Source organism: Aulonocara sp. 'chitande type north' Nkhata Bay, linkage group LG15, assembly GCF_057382095.1.
Source record: "Aulonocara sp. 'chitande type north' Nkhata Bay isolate Kocher_YH1m ecotype deep benthic linkage group LG15, A_spYH_male_GT1.1, whole genome shotgun sequence".
NCBI lineage: Eukaryota > Metazoa > Chordata > Actinopteri > Cichliformes > Cichlidae > Aulonocara > Aulonocara sp. 'chitande type north' Nkhata Bay.
Genome location: NC_141358.1, coordinates 4,288,224 through 4,306,512, shown reverse-complemented (window position 1 = coordinate 4,306,512; position 18,289 = coordinate 4,288,224). Strand labels below are relative to the sequence as shown.

The window sequence follows — 18,289 nt, the reverse complement described above, 5'->3', positions numbered from 1 at the left end:
ATGCAGCTAAATTCTTGAGCGCATTTTTTACGAGTTCCGTTTCCGGCTCCCTCTTCCAAAGAAGCACACTAATGCAAGAAGATATGAAACCAAACTGCATTGCATACATTCCACTTGTAGCAACTGCCAGTTCCCATGAATGGGATTCGTGGATTGCAATGACTGGAACACTCTCAGTGTGAAGCACCGATAATGGACTAATAAAAGATTCCTATATGTGATAGACCGTCAGATAACTAACTAGACAATAACACAGGAGCTAAGAAAGACTGATAAAAATATTTTCTTTTATACATAAGTGATAAATATAGATAATATAGGAATTCAAAGGTTGGTGTTTTTGACCCGAGCTTAAAGGAGACGATAGTGAGAGATAGTGGCTTGATTGTAAAATGATGCCACTATCTCCCATGTGAAACACCGGTGCGGCCGCTGTAGGGCGCAGCGCGTCACCGTACTGAACGCAGGAGTGGAGACGCGCACCCCGTCTCCATCCTCCGCAGTCTCCTCTCCTGCCCGACAGACTGACTGAGTGACTTGCAGATCACCTCACTGACAGCTCAAAACTAACCTGCTAACTGAGCGGCACCGGCTATTTCCCATCATCACGGGGTGAGTTGATATCTGGTTAATGCTTCTATTATTTTTTATTTTTTTAATGGGCTCTGGTGTTCATGTAGGTATGCAGACTGGTTGTTGATGGATGCACTTACAGTAATAGTAACGTGAGGGCAGACTACACAGGAGGCTACTCCTCCTGCACGGGACATCGTCGCATTTGCGCTCCCGTTTGTGCCGTTTCTCAAAGCCAGCTGTGCTAACATGTCAAATTCTGCATATTTCGGTCGTGCCATGAATTACATTCTAGTTTTATTTTGATCTCAAGACAGTTCGTTTGTTTGTGTGGATAGGTGCGTGTGTGTGAGAGGGAAAGAGAGTGGTATTATTTAGTGAACTCTCCTGCCCTTGCATTTGTCTGTGCGCAAGCATATGAACTCTTTTTTTTTCTGTCCTTGTGCTGACAGAGAAAGTGCCTTTAAAAAATGTGTGTGTGACACAATCTGTCTGACTTTGGTCTTTCCTCTTGGCCTCATTCCAGAGCACCACAGCATGTGAATGGCTGCAGAAAGCAGCAGGGTTGTTAGAGCAGAGGAGCAGGAGGAGCTCCCTGCCTCTGGAGCTGTCACTCACCACACACACACCCGAAGTCAGAGCCACATCCAGTTTCAGCCTCTGACACACACCACTCACTGGCAGCAGGCTCCTCGCGCCCTCGCTCACACAAGGAGTCACAGCCACACTCACTTCAACAACAGCACCCCGTCACACACACAGAGGTACGGCTGTCGCCTCACACACAGTCTTTCAGCCATGGCCAAGGGAGAGAGGGGCGTGCAAGGCTCTGAAGGAAAGCCCAACGAACCTTTGTTTCCCAAAACCTCTCAGCAGGTAAGATCTTCTCTTATCATTTGTTTGTTGGTGATTTTTTTCTATTGTGCAGTCTTGCATGTGTGAGTTAATTTTAAGTCTCATAGCTGTAACCTTTGTTTGGACAATTAAGGCTTGCTGAGACTTTCAATCTCAGTTGGTGTCTTTAAGGCTCAGAATGAGTCTGAATTAACTTGATTGGATAAAGTTGGGAAATAGATCTGTTTATTTGCTTATCTGTTTATGTGTAATTTTTTGTTGTTGTTGTTTCATTTAACCTTATAGATGTTGCACAATGTGTGTGATGAGTTGGTGTGAGGTATGCAAAGCTTTTTTTGTGTGCATGGGAATGTGCTTGCACTTGTAAACCAGTTCAATCAAGAGAAGATTATAGGTCCTCACAAGAACATGACCCACAGGCAAGGGAATGAAAGACAGACAACCAATTCCTTACATGGAGTATTGTTCCTTTGTAAAGACAGATACTACAGTTCGTGGTGTCATCTCAATGCAATACCATAATAGTTAGTCATCTATTCTTTGTTTCGTTAGATTAGCTCAGGGTGTTCGGGGAACGGCAATTGAACCAGTTCTGCAACTATTTCATCTCTGCCAAACTATCAAATATGCGATGCATTTTGTTTCATTGAATTTGACTTGACAGTTGAAATTTTACACGTTTGCTTCAATCAAACGGTTGTGAAGTGGATTACTCTTCAGGCAGCAGAACAGTGATGTGAACATAAAACACGATTCACTTTTTAGCGTTATAAATGGGATTTAAACAAACTCATCTTAGACAAAGAATTGAAATGAAATAAATCAAATGTACATTTACTGGACTAGCTGTTAAGCTCAATACATACAAGTATAAAAGCGTTATAGTCTGATTTTCTGTTACAATAGTTGGATGAACTGCTTTTTTTTTTGCACATTTTAAATTGCACATTAAAGAAAAATGGACAAAAAAGACGGGGAAGTTATTACACTATCTGAAAAGTTCAAATCAATAAATGCAAATTATGTGCGATAGAAACAGAACTGATGGATTAGTTGCCTTCACGTGAAGCTAGTGTGCTCCTAACACCGGATCCTAACATGATGTTTCAGATGTGACGGAAAAGTGCAGCGTATGAAAACATCAGCTCTGTAACCGTCCTCAACTATACACACTCACTTTCCATCGTCTCTTGAATCTATTAATCTATACATTTCAAGTTGAACTACCTTTAAAACAAAGGAAGGATTAAAGGTGTTTTACAGCGTAGACTCTTGCGTTCCATTCTCTCTGAAAGATGAGGACTACAAAAGGAATGTTGCACGTGAAACACATATTCTCTTTGAAACTACTTGAAACTCAGATGACATGATAGATGCACACTGAGTAGTAGCATGGGAAATTATACACCAAGAACTTTCCAATCCATCACAAAAGCGCTCGTCACATTGCGATGATATCTATTCATATGCAGTATTGTCGGGAGAAAGAATAAATCACTTCTGCGCACTAGTTCATGTTTCGATTTTGGATAAAATCCAAGGGCCTTGAGCCATGTCACTAAGCCCACTGTGGACATTTATAATGGCCTGCTGCCATCACTTTACTTTCATGCTTATAATCCATAAGCTGAATGGAGGGCAAAAAGCTGCTCTTGTTGACACAGATAACTGGATTCTGTGGCGTAAACCTGATGCACCAAAATGTCCAAAACCCTTTCAGCGACTCAACATGGATCCATTTTTACCAGGCTGACATTAGCATTGCAAACACTGAGTGTGTGCATTTTTTCTTTGATAGCAAAGCTCAGTTTTTCCCTCCCTCGCTTCTTTAATTATTCTCAGTCCTAAATCATTTTCCCTCAGTTTCATTAACTTTAGAGATTAGTCTGTCCTTGCCCCTTTGCTCACTGTATGAACTCTCCAAGTACTCTGTTTTTAAATGTGTTTTTCTTTGTGTTTTTTCCCCTCCTCAGACAGTGTTTCTGTATATATACAGTTTGTTTGTGTGTGTCTATGCTGACTTGTGTGCATGTGGTTTTTTACGTTTGGGCATCCAGCGAACAGTAGCAGGGATATCCTGTTTATCCTCTTTGACGATAAGAAGTCAGTAATGAAAGATGGAGTGTAAGATTTTGGGGGGGAAAGAAAAAGTGTTTTGAGACACAGAGAGAGTATTTTCTGCACATCATCAGTTAAACAGCATTCTCCAGACACCAAAGACTTTGATTTTTTTCCCCCTCTCCAATTAGGGGTAATTGCAGTGAGAGCAGAAGAAGAGAGAGTTTTGAAGCCGGAACCGCCGCGCAGCCTTTACTTACCTCTGACCCGCTTGTCTTGAGATTGAATAATTACACACCTCCCTCCTGGTAATTGTCGTTCTCCAACCCCTTCCATATTTTGATGGGGGGAAGAGAAAATGTGAGGCGGATAATAACAGTGTGTCAGTAGGGGTTGAGGCCACTTTGGTGATTTATGTCTTTCATGCAGCTCTGAGGGGAGTAGCTGTGGACTGTGTTTTGCAGTTTTGTCACTGTTGCTAATTAAACATGTAGAATAAACGCGACACACTTCACAGATGTGTGTCGACTCTGCTGTTTGTGCGTCTGACACTAAAGGTTGTGCAGTCCAGAAGGAGGAAAGGGGAAAAAAGGTCGATATGTGTTCACAGCCAGTTGTAAATATTGGGCTCCCTAGACTGCGGTGTCTCGTCGTATTCGCGTCTGAAGATGAAAGCTCGCCCTTGCTAAACACAAATGCGCAGAGTCACATGCCTGATGGTTTTAGCAGAGCACGGGGAAGGAAATGGAGACTCGGTGGGTTTCTTCGGCTCCTCTGTGGGCTCTGTGTCTGCACACATAGACCACAGTGCTAACAGCTGGCAGGGGGTCTTCTTCTGATCCTTTTTTTGAAATTGTATTTACACACAGTCACATTCCCACACAGTCATGAATGAGCAAAGAGAGGCAAAGATAAAGGGAGATGTGATCACCGTATTATGCAGTTTGGGCTGGGGTTATTTGAAGGAGTGCAGTTCACAGTCAAACACATGTCATATGTGACGTTTCTTTACACTGAATCACTGCATCATTGCAACAGGAAGATATAGAGGAAATGTTATTTTTGGAGCACCACGAATTGGAAAGGACACCTCTTTGTGTTGTAAGCCTGTTCTGATGACTTAAAAAATGTGAGAGGGACACACCTTCATTTGTGTTGGTGTGTCTGGGAAGAGTTTCTGACTGAAGGAACTTACAGTACATCTTTCAACATTTTTAAGATAAGATAAGATAAGATAAGATAACCTTTATTAGTCCCACACGTTTTAAATATGCTTATGACTATTCTAGTCTTGTATGTGCAATAAATATATACTTACTGCTGTGATCTAAATATACTGGTGTGTTTTGTCCCTTCTCACATCTGTTTGCCCAGACCGACCTGAGCCAGAAGTTGTCGCTATGCAGCAAGTTGTGTTTTGCCATCGGCGGCGCGCCCAAGGAAGTGGCTGCCAGCGCCACAGGATTCTTCCTGCAAATCTACCTGCTCGACGTTGCTCAGGTAAGCGCACTGGAAGCGACTTTCACAGATGAAAAAATGAGCTGGTATGGAAATGTGTGCCTGTGAGTTCCAGCGTGTCCCTGTTGCGCTCCACAGATTAACGCCTTCCAGGCCTCCATGGTGCTGTTCATCGGTAAAGTCTGGGGTGCTGTGACCGATCCTGTGGTCGGTTTCTTCATCACAAAAAGCAAATGGACCAGGATTGGAAGACTCATGCCCTGGTGAGACCCTCTCCTCTCTCTCCATAAACTAATACAGGAAAGCTGAAATGATAATTTGTTCCCAGTTTGATGGAATTTTAAAAACTGGCTGTGTATTCTTATAAACGCCAGTTGATACCACTGGCAGAGACATTCACTGAGGATTCTTCCAATAAAACACACAAATACTAAGTGAATTCATAAATGTGTGTTCCCCAACTGGAATAAAAGCATACACTGCATAAAGTGGAAGTTATAAGACTGCATCATAATATCTATAATGATTGTCTTTACTCCAGATTCCTGTAAAGATTCAATCTAAACTGTTTATGGAACTATTTACCGAAACTATAAAGCTAGGGTATGTAATTCTTGGTTTCAGTGTCTTATGTAAACGACTGCAATTTGTTGACAGACCCTGGGACTCACTTAGGTTTGCTCCCACTCTCTCAGACATAATATGGCCCCCACATGATGCTAATGTTTATGCAAAAACAACAACAAAAACAAGCTGTGTGCTCCAGTTTTGGAAAATTATTCTCCAACTCGAGTCTGTCACCTGAGGATTGTGCTAGATAAACAGCCGTTATGCTTGAATTTGTTGTTTTAGACACTCCCTCTGATTAGCTATACAGTCTGTACACTTCAAGGACGTGGGCTGCTCTTTTTGACTTTTGAACGCCACACAAGGAGAAAAAACAGGGACGTTCATCTGCATTTGTTCATAAATCATCCGCTGGTGCTCTCTTAAATACATTTACGTAATGTGCCACGTCCCATTTCTTTTTGCTTTATCTGCAAGCTCAACCTCAGCATCTCAGGGGGCTTTGAGTGCAATTTGAATTTTGCGACTTTGTAAGTGTGGATTATACGACGCCATCAACTCAGTTTCGAAAATCATCCCATAAGCAGCTAAACCGAGTATATGTCTTTTGAACACACTGGCATGACACTTGATGTAATTTACACAAGCAGGCAATCTAATGCCTCCTCCATTATAAACCATAGATTAAACACTGGCTGACAGTGCTGGAGGGGGACCAAGTCAAGTGTGGCCAGCCAGCCACATTCAGTAGCAGACAGATGCTGATGTTAAATCAGCTTCGATTACCCCTGGGAAGCTGTCGGTGTGCGCATATGTGAGTGTGCCCACTGTGAACCTGTAGTGTTTATGGGCATTTTTAATGTGTGTTTTTGGTCATAATTGTGATGAGATGCGTGCAAAGCCTTCTTTGGGAAGTCCCCTCTGTCCATTCGGCAGGAAGTGCTTTTCTCTTCCCTCTGGCTGACCCATCCACAACCAGACATTAAGTGATTTGTATCTGCGCCTTCAGTTCTTAAGGATGGAGTCTTTTAGCCTAAAACGCATCCCTTGGGTACTGCCGTGTTTGTTATTTGTGAAGGCAGCAAACCACCATCACTGTGGCAAGCCTGAGAAAGCAGATTTATCAGATTGTCTCCATCAGAGACAGACAGAGTGAGAGTTAAGTGACAGAATTTGTTTAGTTAAGTAAACGTAGCCAAAAACAGACAATAAAAGTATATTCAATTATTAGTAAGTGTCCTACAGTTATAGCTTTAAATACCTGAGAGCTGAAAAGTATCATCCGCAAAACTCAAAATGCTACATATTAAGTAGTACAAACCCTTATTTTAATCTTAACAAGTGCTGAACTTCTGTTGACTGCGGTGGCGTTTGTTTCATTAGCCGTGACAGCTATCAGGCTGACCGCTGTACAGACCGGTCAGCAAAGTCCTCGCAGGGACACATTTAGAAAACCTTGCTGTCTAAGCTGCCAAGATATTTCACATCCGTTGTGGGGTTCAGCGCTAGTAGCCTCGACACCAGATCGCAGGTCGGCTAACTAAACTGCCCTCACTTGGGTTTGGGAGCACTGTGACAAACATAGATGGGAGGTTTTGATGAAAACAAAGAGATAAATACATGAAACAAAAGCAGGTGTAGCTGGTGAACAGTTTTATGGTTCCTTGTATTACAGAGAACTTGTCACAGTCGTCACATGTAAAGAAAGCCAATGCTACAGTCACACGAGGGGAAGCAGTGGTTAGATACTGCAGTATGAACAAAATTATTGCTTGTAATCTCGTTGCCTTTGAAATGGGTGCTTTGAAGGAGAGGTGCAGTTCTGTGCCGTCTTCAAAGCGTCTTTGGCGCATCACAACGGCGATCAAACAACAATGAGACAGAGTTAGTGTGCTATCAGCTTGTGATTGAATGGGGTCAAGTTGCAATCACTTTGGGATTAGATCCTATATGATTTGCAGTGTGCTAGCAATCAATCTGAGCTTATAAATTAAACAGCGATTATTTGCAAACCCACACTGAGCTGTCTGAGAGTGATTTCAGACAATCTGACCCAAACTGCAACTGTCTGGAGACAAGTTGCCTCCCTAAAGGCGACCACTGTGGTCACCCCTGCGCCTCGACAGCCTGCTAATCTGAGCGATTACTGCAAGCAAAATCCTTCACCGCAATCAGTGATTTTTACTAGTCACAACAAATGTAGTGGTTTTAAAAGTAAAATACTTAATATGTGAGGGCAGTGGAAATATAACACGGCATAAACAGGAAATGCACATGGAAAGTACAACAACAGTACTTGAGTAAATGTACTTATATATCCACTGGGATATATGAACATGACTAAGCCTAAAATCAGCAAAGAAAGTGTAATCTCACCTACACAACCTCTTCCAAATCCCCTTTGCCCAGTCGCACATCTTTTAATTAACATGCCGCAAATGTCCCCGACAAGTCACTGAGGAGAGAATTGTAAGTGCCAGGTACTTATCAATCTTCTCTGGTTTAATTAAGGCTGTGCAAATTATTAGGACAGGTGTGACAGGTGTGTAGTCATGCGTGCATGACGTGTGAGAGAGTATGCTAGTGTTTGTGTGTGCTTGTGTGTGTGTGTGCGTGCCTTTGTTGCCTCTCCCCGGACATAGTCATCTTGCAGGAACATTCTAACTGTCCCATTCACCGGCCCCGGGGCCCTTTCATCGCTCCCATGACCAAGCGGTCAATACTGCAGCACCAGCGATGTCAGTCGCCTTTGTTACAGCAAACAATCAGGAAGAGAGTGAGGTAGCCAAGCTGGATGATGCCAGAAATGACTGCAATCAACCTCTCTCTACCTCTTTCTCCCACTTTCTCTTTCCTGGCGAAGAGCAGGTCAGAGGTCAGAGCCCCCGTGGGTTTTGTGACAGTCACCTAAATTCAATCGTTCCGTTTTTTTCCCCCCACCTGCAGATGTGGCTGTGCTACAGCTATTCCGGTCTGCACTGCGGGATAAACTCCATTTACTGTTTAGAGGAGCAGGGTTGGTGATACATACTGATGTCTGCAGCCAAGTCATGCTGTCCATCATCCATCATCTGTCAGCATTTCTCTTCATTTTGAACACACAGCTGTTTGCTTTAACCATAATGATACATATCCGTTGTTTACTTATGTATTATACATGGCCCACAATGTTTTAGAAGAAAATCCCAAAAAAACTAGCACAACGCGACAGAATTGCTTCATGCTGCGTTTGCACAAGTGTGGACTACATATTTGCGTGCTTGTGTATGTGGATCTTTCATGAGGATTTGAAATACTGCGGTATTCCCCTCCCAAGGCAGATTCCTGCCATGCTTACAACATTATCATTTAGCATTCAGCTTAAACTGACTGTAATCTGACAGAAATATGGCCTCAAATTACCAGCGCTATGAAAATGACAGAGCACAGCTGCTGTAACACTTACTGTGACAGGTTGAAGCGGTGACGATGGAGGATTTGAATTCAGATCCAAGTTTGCCGCCTTTTTAGTAGGTGGTGTTTTTTAATGAAACCTTTTCAGAAACAATCTGATATTTTTGCTTCTGTATGTTTAGTTTTATCTGACACACTGTCATTTGTCTTCTACAGGATGGTGGGTTGCACTCCTTTCCTGGTGATCTCGTACTTCTACCTGTGGTACGTTCCTCCTTTCAGTGGCAGCCGGTTCATCTGGTACCTCGGCTTCTACTGCCTCTACCAAACCCTCATCACCGTGAGTATGCACGCTCTGTCAGAACTGTGTGCGTTTAAGAAATTCAGATTTATGTGTGTGCGATGCTTCAGATAGCTCGGAGGGACTGCGCATTCAGTACAAGAGAGATGTCAAGTTGAAACGGGAGATAAAAGCTCTGACTGATGCAGCTCACAGTCTGCAGATGACAGATTATGTAACGTATAGACAAAACGCAGAAAACGTTGGGAATAACAAGATTTCAAAGTGGAAATGATTACAGTCATCTCATGCAGGCTCTGACAGCCCCTCGTAGGATTTCTGCTTTGATTTGTGAGATGAGCAGCAGATTAAAACCCAGAGCGCTTAAACACCTTACCTCAAATGGGGAAGTGTAGCTATTTAAGTTCCCTTTTGTTGTGATGGTCCAAACCATTCCTCCTCCTCCTCTTTCTGTTCTGATTCTGGGGCACCCCATATAGTATGTGCTGCAGAGCATGTAGCCCACTGCAGCCACACTGTGGTGAACTGTAACGGCATGTCATTCTAACTACTTGATAAGTATACGGTCAGTCCTGCCAGGAACCTCTTGCCGGATAAATGCTGGTTGCCACTTTTAGCCGCCCTTCATTGTCTCTGCCTGTGTGTTTGTGTGAAGTTTTCTGGGAAAGCGCAGCTGTTATCATTCACAGTCTGTAAACAGAGGTTAGAATTCAACATTTCCTTTGTTTATGCAATCAACTAATAATAGCTTTCCATCTAATTAATCAGTTTTCATTCACCTCTGTGTAGGAAAGTTTGATTCCCAAATGTGTTTGCATCCAGGAAAAGCCCCATAAATGACATGCTGTACAGGAGCGATGGCTGAAAAAAGTCCTTACAGAGTCACATTTATTTTCGTTGTGGCTATGCATACTCATTTGGCCACAGTGCTGACTGAGCCCTTGTGTAAATTACAAAGTGAAGCAGGACTTGGTTTGCTCGCCTTTTCTCTGGGAGAGGTGGTGAGAAAGGAGAAAACAGATCTGAGGTTGGCCAGCATGGAAACTGCAGAAATTGCTGTTGATATTTATATACCGTGTATATTTTTCTTCAGCATTCTCTCTGGAATATATAGATAAAAGGCATTAAGGGTGTTTCCAGTTATGAGCCAGATTTTGTTTTTAACAGTTTGACTGGACTTTAGCACAGTAGGGCTATGAGTTACATTCTTCTTTTGTATACACGGACTGTCAAAAAATGATGGACATAGCCACTGAGACATCACCCATTGCTTTAAAGCTTTGAATTTAGCATTTTGGCTGCAACAATCTTGTTTTTCTTTTGTTTTGCTTGTTTGTTTGTTTTTTTGGAGCCAAAAGACTGTGGCATGCTAAACGATCAGCTAACAAGCCTGGTTAGCCAAATACAAAAATACTAGCTTTTCACTCATCAGAATTGGGTTGTTTTCTTGGTCACACCATGTTATTTGTTAGATGATTGCACCAAATAAAATAATTTGACATAATTTAATATAGAATAATTTAAGAAAATTGCTCCAAAAGAGACCAAGAGGATCTCAGCTAACAACCTTAGTTAGCTGAGGTGAAGGCTAGCATACAGTTAGCAGCTACACTGACTCACTTAAATCTCACCTAAATAATAAGAAGTAATAAGAAGTAAAATATATTAGAGGAGTAGGAAATAAGCTTTACACATTAATAATTTCTTGTACCAGACCACAATATTTATTTCTGCTGTAATGTTGGTCATTTTAACATAGGCGGCTTAAGGGACTTTTTGAGCCATCTTAAGTGACTATTTGAGGAAGCTTTATGGCACTTAAGTGGTTTACTTCTTCAGCCCCTTGTAAATTGTTCTTTGTTTAAATGCTAATATCAGCATGGTAATGTGCAAACATTTTTAAGGATGAAGGCAATCTTTTTAGATTTAGGTATTTGGAAAAGTTAAGAGAGAGATATTTAGATTTATCTTGTAGGGACTATTAACATGCTTGCTTAATTTTATGGCTATCTATCTATTAGATTTTGACACATACTATGAAAAAATGTTCACCTCATGTTGGTGCCTGAGGGTAGGGAACTACTGTTGTTATGAGTCGTCTTCTGGGGACCACGATCGGAGCGCAAAATTCGATTGTAACTGATTCAGTAGCAGCGGAGACACATTTTGTTCTGGACCAAAGTATTACAACCTTCAATCTTCTAGAAATAAGCCGCTAGCAATGCTAAAAATAAAATAAAATACCTTCATTATCTTTTCCTTTCCTCAGGAGACTTGTGCAACTGTTTGCCTATCTGTTATGCAGGACTTGCATTTATTTCTGTCCACGTCTTTCTGCTCCTCTTTAGTGTTTCCATGTGCCTTATTCTGCTCTCACAATGTTCCTGAGCACGGACCAGAAGGAGAGAGACTCAGCCACTGCCTACCGTAAGTTTTAATATGCACAAAGTTCTTAATGCCTGCAGTGCTGAATTAATCTTTGCTCTAGCTTTTAATTTGCATAGCGTTTGAAGTGCTGCAACCAAGAGTTGGACCTTTGCTCATTTGATGACAGGAATGACAATGGAGGTCCTGGGGACACTTGTGGGTGCTGCCATCCAGGGACAGATTGTGGCCAGCGCTCACACTCTGAAACACTGCCCTACCAGCAACATGTCGGCTGGTTACCTTGGCAACAGCAGCGGGGCAGAGATCGTGAAGAGCATGGTGCACTCCAAGGAGTACCTGTCATATGCTGTAAGTATCACCGTGCCAAGCCAGGAAGCCAGGTGTGCTAAAAGTAGGGCAAAGAGTTGGTTTGAAAATAACTTCTAGTTTACCTCGGGGCTGTGGCGTGTGTGTGTGCTCAAGGCAGTTATAGAGAATATTAGAGGCTAAAAAAAGCAGTGATGAATGAGAAGGAGGATTGTTCACAATTGGCTCCATATTTACTGTCTACAGGTTCTTTTACTTTTACCTTTTTACTCCTATGTTTACCTCGTGGGAGTGAAAGGAAACACCACTGTTTGATATCTGATCCTCGCACCCTGAGCCAGCTTCTCCCTCACCACCACAAAGGGGGTGCTTCCCCTGGCATCACACTCCACATCTTGCCCCATTGCACTGAGGGGTCGCCACAGTCTGCCAGTCATTGGGCTTGTTTATGCCTCACCCAGAACATTTGAAGCCATCTTACATACAATGTAATGTGTTCAATATATTAATGTCTTATTTGCAGCTTAGGTTAAAGTTGAAAAAAAAAAGGGGAAAGGGACACATTCATGTCCGCATTTCAGTTTGCAGAACTGTGAATAAACTGAGCATCCATCATGAGACTTTTTTTTGTGAAGATGAAACAAGCCAGAGTCCAATCTGTCCAGTGTTGGATTTGGGGTTGCACCACAGCTATTTGGGCTTCAAATGGTTCTTTTTCAATGGATTTTGGGTGAACCCTATCAGGGCAGCCCAAACCCTCTGCAGCCACCCACTAAATTCCTCCGTGGTTGCTGGTGAGGGTGGCACACCGTCTGGGCAAACTCCGTCTGCCCTCAGAAACAGGGAGTGTTTGATGTGCATAAATAATAATGAACTGCTGGGCTGAGCCGCATGGAAAAATAGCAAACAAACACAGGTTGTTTAAGGCAGAGCAGTTCCTGTTGGTTTACAGCTTTAAATGTCTGTATTTTGGGATACGGATCTACTTGAGGTTTCTTCCTGTTCCTGCTAGTATTTGGAAAGCAAGATGTGCACGGATAGTTTGGCTCCCCATAGACGTCACGTCAATAAATCATGCACTGCTGAGTGATAGAATGACAAAGAATTGAAGAAAATAAAAGCCATGTAGGCTAAAAACTGGCACATTCTGTGTCGTTTGTTTCCAAAAATTGATCTATAGCATGTTAAAAAGAAAGAGTTAAATTTTTTAGGGCACTATGAATTAAAGATTGCAGAAAGTCTCAAAATAGACTGTGTTGTGTCGCCTCCATGAAACGAGATAGCTAGATGGAGACATGACTGTACATTTCTTTCTCTCTGCAGAAGCAGGTGTACACGATAGCTGCCGGCGTTATTGGAGGCGTATTCGTCATCTGCACTGTGGTGATGTTCCTGGGTGTCAAAGAGAGAGACGGTGAGGACTTAATTTTTGTGTGATTGTGTGTTAATGAGTATTGAAATTGACCAAAAAAAGGTTAATCAGTTGTAATAGTTGACATTCAAGGTTTTAAGCAAAGGTTACGCAAACATCTTCAAAGACTTTGTCAAAAATGGACAAAATCGCTCACAGATTGGAAGGTCTCAAAGGACACCAGGTTAACTTGTCATCAACTCTCCATCAGGAGAACGGTGATCAACAGTGGGTGCTTGGCAGGAAAAAGCCACTGCCCTACAAAAACAACCCTCTTGCCTTTGTGAAGCTTGCCAACGGTCACGTGGACAGGCTGCTTGAACAATGTTTTGCGGACAGGAATGACCAAGGTAGAACACTTTGGTTTTAAATGAGAAGCTTTATGTTAAGAGAAAAGAAAACACTTCATTCCAACCATAAGAGTCGACCCCACCTCTGAAAAATAGGGTTTTAGTAATGTTCTGCACCGGAACGGCATCATAGAAAACGTCTGGACATCTGAACCAAATCCAAGTGATTCATAAAGCAAAATAATGGCCTTAAGCAAGCATTTCTGCCAAGGAAGGTTATTGCTTTGAAACAGTTTGAGTAGAGTTTGGACCTTGAGCCGACAGAAATGTTGTGGAAAGACTTGAAGTGAGCAGTTTAAGTGAAGAAAATCACAAACATCTGAAAGTTTAACCGGTTCTACACAGAGGAATGGACATGGATTGGAATACATCTAAATCAATGTGCAGGACTGGTCAACGGTCAGCAGAAGAATTTAGTAACTATTTTTACTCTTGTAATATTTATATAAAAAAATCAGTTAAACTTGTCCGAAAACTGTTATTCAGTGAGGCCCCCGAGGAACTGTTTCAGGATTAAACCAGTTTCGCTGAGACCAAATTAGTTTTCTACCCAACATATTTCATAACTGGACTTTTGTTGCATGATACCAGTATAATAAAATAAAAAAAAACGAACAAATACAGGAAAATTTTAATCTAAACCTATCTAGAAATTGATAACACAATACTTAGAGTTACTGGAATATGTAAGAACATATATACTGGGCTACGTCTCATAGATGTGATCACATTAGCTCTCATTCTCTGCTCTTTATTATAAATGACACCTCTAACTGAGACAAGCACAGTCCACTGCAATGCAGGGGCAGTTCCAGTAGTTCCAGTGAGCAAATCTATCAGCTTTCCCTTGCTGGGTGTTATTTGATATACTGCTTATTCTAATTCCTCGTGTTTCAGATCCATACGCCCCGAAGACCGAGAAGCAGGTCTCTTTCCAGCAGGCCTTCGTCCTGGTGATGAGGCACGGGCCATACCTCTCTCTGACCGCTGCATTCCTCTTCATCACTGTTGCCATTCAGGTAAATTTATTGGCAGAACACTTCTCAGTCATGACACTCGGCCTTACAGTAAATGGAGACCTTACAGCGTGGGAGAACTGCTGGCGCTCGATGATGATTTGATCAGAGTAGAAGAGCACTTACTGAAAGCTCATCGTTTTTAAGCGTGTTGTGAGTCGCAGGGCTATTGGGAGTGATACCAGCAGTGTGTTCTTGCTTTTTGTTTATCACATGTGCGCGGATGCTCACTTTTCAACCTCACTTTAACGCTGTTTAAATGATTGCAAACTTGTCCAATTTTGCATCAGATCTGGTTCTCTGTATTTCATATATCCTCTCATCTCAGAGGAGTTATCAGCTGTCTTCTGCGAAAGCCCCAGAGCGGGAATAAATCCCGGCAAAAACACTGTCAGCAGCTTCTCCAGTCACTTTATTTGGCGCTCAGCATAGCAAGAGTGCACAGCTACAGTGCTGAATAGACAAGACTGAATATCTGAATGTTTCATCTCTGGTTTTTGCAGCTGATCCAGAGCAACTTTGTCCTCTTCTGCACTTATGCAGCCGACCTGAGGGATCATTTCCAGAATATTGTACTGACCATCCTGGTGAGTACAGCTTTTAGCACTGAAGATCTGCAACATTAACGTAACCAAATGTAACACCTTGTGCATTTTAACTACAATGTAATGTGGGGAGCTCGACTTCATTTCACATCATGTGCCACATAATCAATGTGAAGAACTTTTAACTTCAAATTTAATCCCTGAGACATCTTATTATAGAAAAAAAGCAATGAACAGTACGCTCTTGTACATGATGAAGAAATGCTGCTGTTGTAAATGAAAGAAATCTGTCAGCACAAGAGGCATAATTTGTAAAAAAAATAAACATGTAAAATTACAATTTAATTCAATTTAATTCAGTTTTATTTACGTAGCTCCAAATCACAACAGCAGCTGCCTCAAGGAGGTTTTAATTGTAGGTAAAGAACCGACAGTGATACAGAGAAAACAACAGTCAAACAGTACCCATATGGGCAAGCACTTGGCGACAGTGGGAAGAAAAACTCCCTTTTAACAGGAAGAAATCTCAGCAGAACCCTAATTGAATTTTATATCTATTACCTACTTTGGTGTAGTATGAACCACAGGAGGAAAAGCTGTAAAATGTGTGAAAACACTGTTGAAAATCCAAAATCTGTGTAAATCTGTGTCATTTACATTTCCAAAGCTGTCCAATGGGCCGGATTGAAGTGTTCGCGTTACTTGGTGTAAAGGATTATTATTTTGTCCAGTATTAGCACTACTTGTCATGTTATTTTAAATGTTGACCATCTTTCCTAATACTATTGTTTCTTTTGTAAGTTCTAAATTAACTTACAGACTAAGTCACTTTACGCTTTTGCACACATCTGCTCAGGTATCCGCAGTAATAAGCATTCCACTGTGGCAGTGGTTTCTGCAGAGATTTGGGAAGAAGACGGCAGCTTTTTGTGGCATCACCGTGAGTAAATTGGTTTTATTTTTGTAACATTCAGCTTTGACCATCAGACTTTTTGTTTGTGCCTTCTTGTGGATGAGCTTTTAAAGTGTTTGTCTTGACCAAAGAAACAGTTTTAAGAAAGTTTGTTTTTTATGGATGTGTGTTTGTCTCTCCAGTGGATCCTGCCCTTCACACTGATGTTGGTGTTCATCCCTAACGTCATAGTGGCTTACGTTGTGGCCGTCTCCTCTGGACTCACTGTGGCTGCATCGCTCCTCCTGCCATGGTGAGACTCAACAGTTCAGATGAAACACGCTCGTCAACATAAATTAGGTGTAAATATTTGTGCTAAAATTTTAAAAGCCCTGTAGTGAACGGTCCCGTGAGCGTCCCTGCCATCTGCTAAGTAATATAAATTTGGTTGCCCCGCCCCTTGTTATAAAGGATTAAATAAAACTGAAATCCCCTAAGCCGCTGATATTGTTTACCTAAATTCAACCCTGCTATATGTATGCTCTGCTGTTCATTTTAATCCCCTTTTGATTTGATGCAAAATGTCATTAGTCAAGCCATTCTGTCAGAGGGCCCTGAGCGCTCACCAAGGTCATGCCACGGTCATGAAATGATGTCATTTTTAAGAATTACAGGACCCGTCTACTATAAATCTTCCATACCATCACAGAGCCCCGGCAACGCCAGAGGTATCACTACATCTGTTTTCCAGTCGTTGCTAAGGCCCTCGCCTCTCCTCACTCATCTCTTTTCCCCTCCCTTTAAAAACCTAAATTACAGCCTCCTGAGGGGGGCCTGTTTATTTTGGAAGGGGCTGATTGTTTATCCTGTCCCGCCCGCTGCTCATCATCTAATCGTGTTATTAGCTCTGTAATTTTGGCCCACTGGTATATCAGAGCTCTGACCTCACATCGCTGCGCGCTGGCATCCTGACTGCACGTGTGAGATAACCTAAGTAAGAGCACGAGGGAGGTCTCGGCGCGTATCAGCTTAAAGTTTTACCATGGCTCACTGTGATGTTGAACTTTTATGACAAACGACACATGCTCATTCAGCTCTGCACGCCTGTTTTTGTGCTTCAATCCAGGTCGATGCTGCCAGATGTGGTGGATGACTTCAGGTTGGCCAACCCCTACTGTAAAGGCCACGAAGCCATCTTTTACTCCTTCTATGTCTTCTTCACCAAATTTGCCTCTGGGATCTCCCTGGGAGTGTCCACCCTCTGCCTGGAGTAAGTCTGCATTACTGTTACACATGCATGATTAACTCAAGCGCTGCGCGATATTCTACGTCTGCACTTAGCATGTCATGATACCTCACCGAAATGCATTAACCCCTGGTGCGATGCATAATTCATCACACGAAAGGTGTCGAGTTTGCTCATCTGCAGGGCTGCACAGTGCGGCCTGATGCTCATTTCCTCTCGCGCATTTTAACAGAGCCTCTCCGTCATTGCTTGTAGGTTTGCAGGATACGACACAGGCGCCTGCAAGCAGCCTCCCCCTGTGGTGTACACCCTGAAGCTGCTGATCGGCGCCGCCCCAGTGGCCTTCATCGTCACGGGCTTAATGATCCTGCTCCTCTATCCCATCACTGAAGATGTACGGCTTAGGAATAAAGTCTGCCTGGAGGAGCTAAGGTGAGAAAGAAACCTGTAACCTTTGACCTCTATACTGACGTTTGAAGTGTATAGGAGAAAATTGACTGGACTCAAACGCTGTATTTGAAACCAGTGTCTCTGTGTCTCTCACATAGGAAACAAAGCATCGGCTCCAGAACAGTGGAAGATCCGAGTAACGTGTGACCTAAACGTCGAATGGAGTGAAGACGCGAAGCCACGGATTCCAGTAATGCGTCTGGGAAGTTGCTCATTAGTGTACATTACACTGCTAAATAGATTTAATGTAAACATTTTTGTTTCATTTTCACATGTACTGTACAGTCATACTGGATATATATAAATATATGAGATTACTTAATTTATATAAATGAATGTATAGAGTTATTTGCTGTGTTTAGCTCTACAACACTGTTATTTATTTATAATATATGATTCCAAAAGGTTTGATGATATGAGATGAATAAATGTTGTAGAGAGTGCTTTTTGTAATGGTTGTTTTGGGGGATCTTTACCGAG

The 18,289-nt window shown here is 42.2% G+C and overlaps 1 protein-coding gene across 1 annotated transcript; it reads left to right on the top strand.

Moving 5' to 3' along the window:
* The first annotated feature begins 476 nt into the window (after positions 1 to 476).
* Positions 477 to 18,237, top strand: mfsd2b (MFSD2 lysolipid transporter B, sphingolipid). The gene is made up of 15 exons (XM_086262892.1): positions 477 to 612; positions 1,100 to 1,449; positions 4,861 to 4,986; positions 5,083 to 5,207; positions 9,121 to 9,244; positions 11,554 to 11,632; positions 11,760 to 11,941; positions 13,223 to 13,313; positions 14,558 to 14,679; positions 15,180 to 15,263; positions 16,078 to 16,161; positions 16,317 to 16,426; positions 17,240 to 17,383; positions 17,615 to 17,791; positions 17,908 to 18,237. Exons 2-15 carry the CDS (start codon positions 1,117 to 1,119, stop codon positions 17,954 to 17,956), a joined length of 1,830 nt encoding a protein of 609 aa, XP_086119018.1. The 5' UTR covers positions 477 to 612; positions 1,100 to 1,116; the 3' UTR covers positions 17,957 to 18,237.
* The last annotated feature ends 52 nt before the right edge of the window (positions 18,238 to 18,289 follow it).

What these genes read in the sequence shown, in the direction of transcription:
- mfsd2b (XM_086262892.1), top strand. Translation starts at nt 1,117, where the DNA reads ATGGCTGCAGAAAGCAGCAGGGTTGTTAGAGCAGAGGAGCAGGAGGAG. An exon ending in GGGTGTCAAAGAGAGAGACG is followed by an intron (nt 13,314 to 14,557) that starts GTGAGGACTTAA and finishes CTCGTGTTTCAG; the next exon opens with ATCCATACGCCCCGAAGACC. An exon ending in GTGTCCACCCTCTGCCTGGA is followed by an intron (nt 17,384 to 17,614) that starts GTAAGTCTGCAT and finishes CATTGCTTGTAG; the next exon opens with GTTTGCAGGATACGACACAG.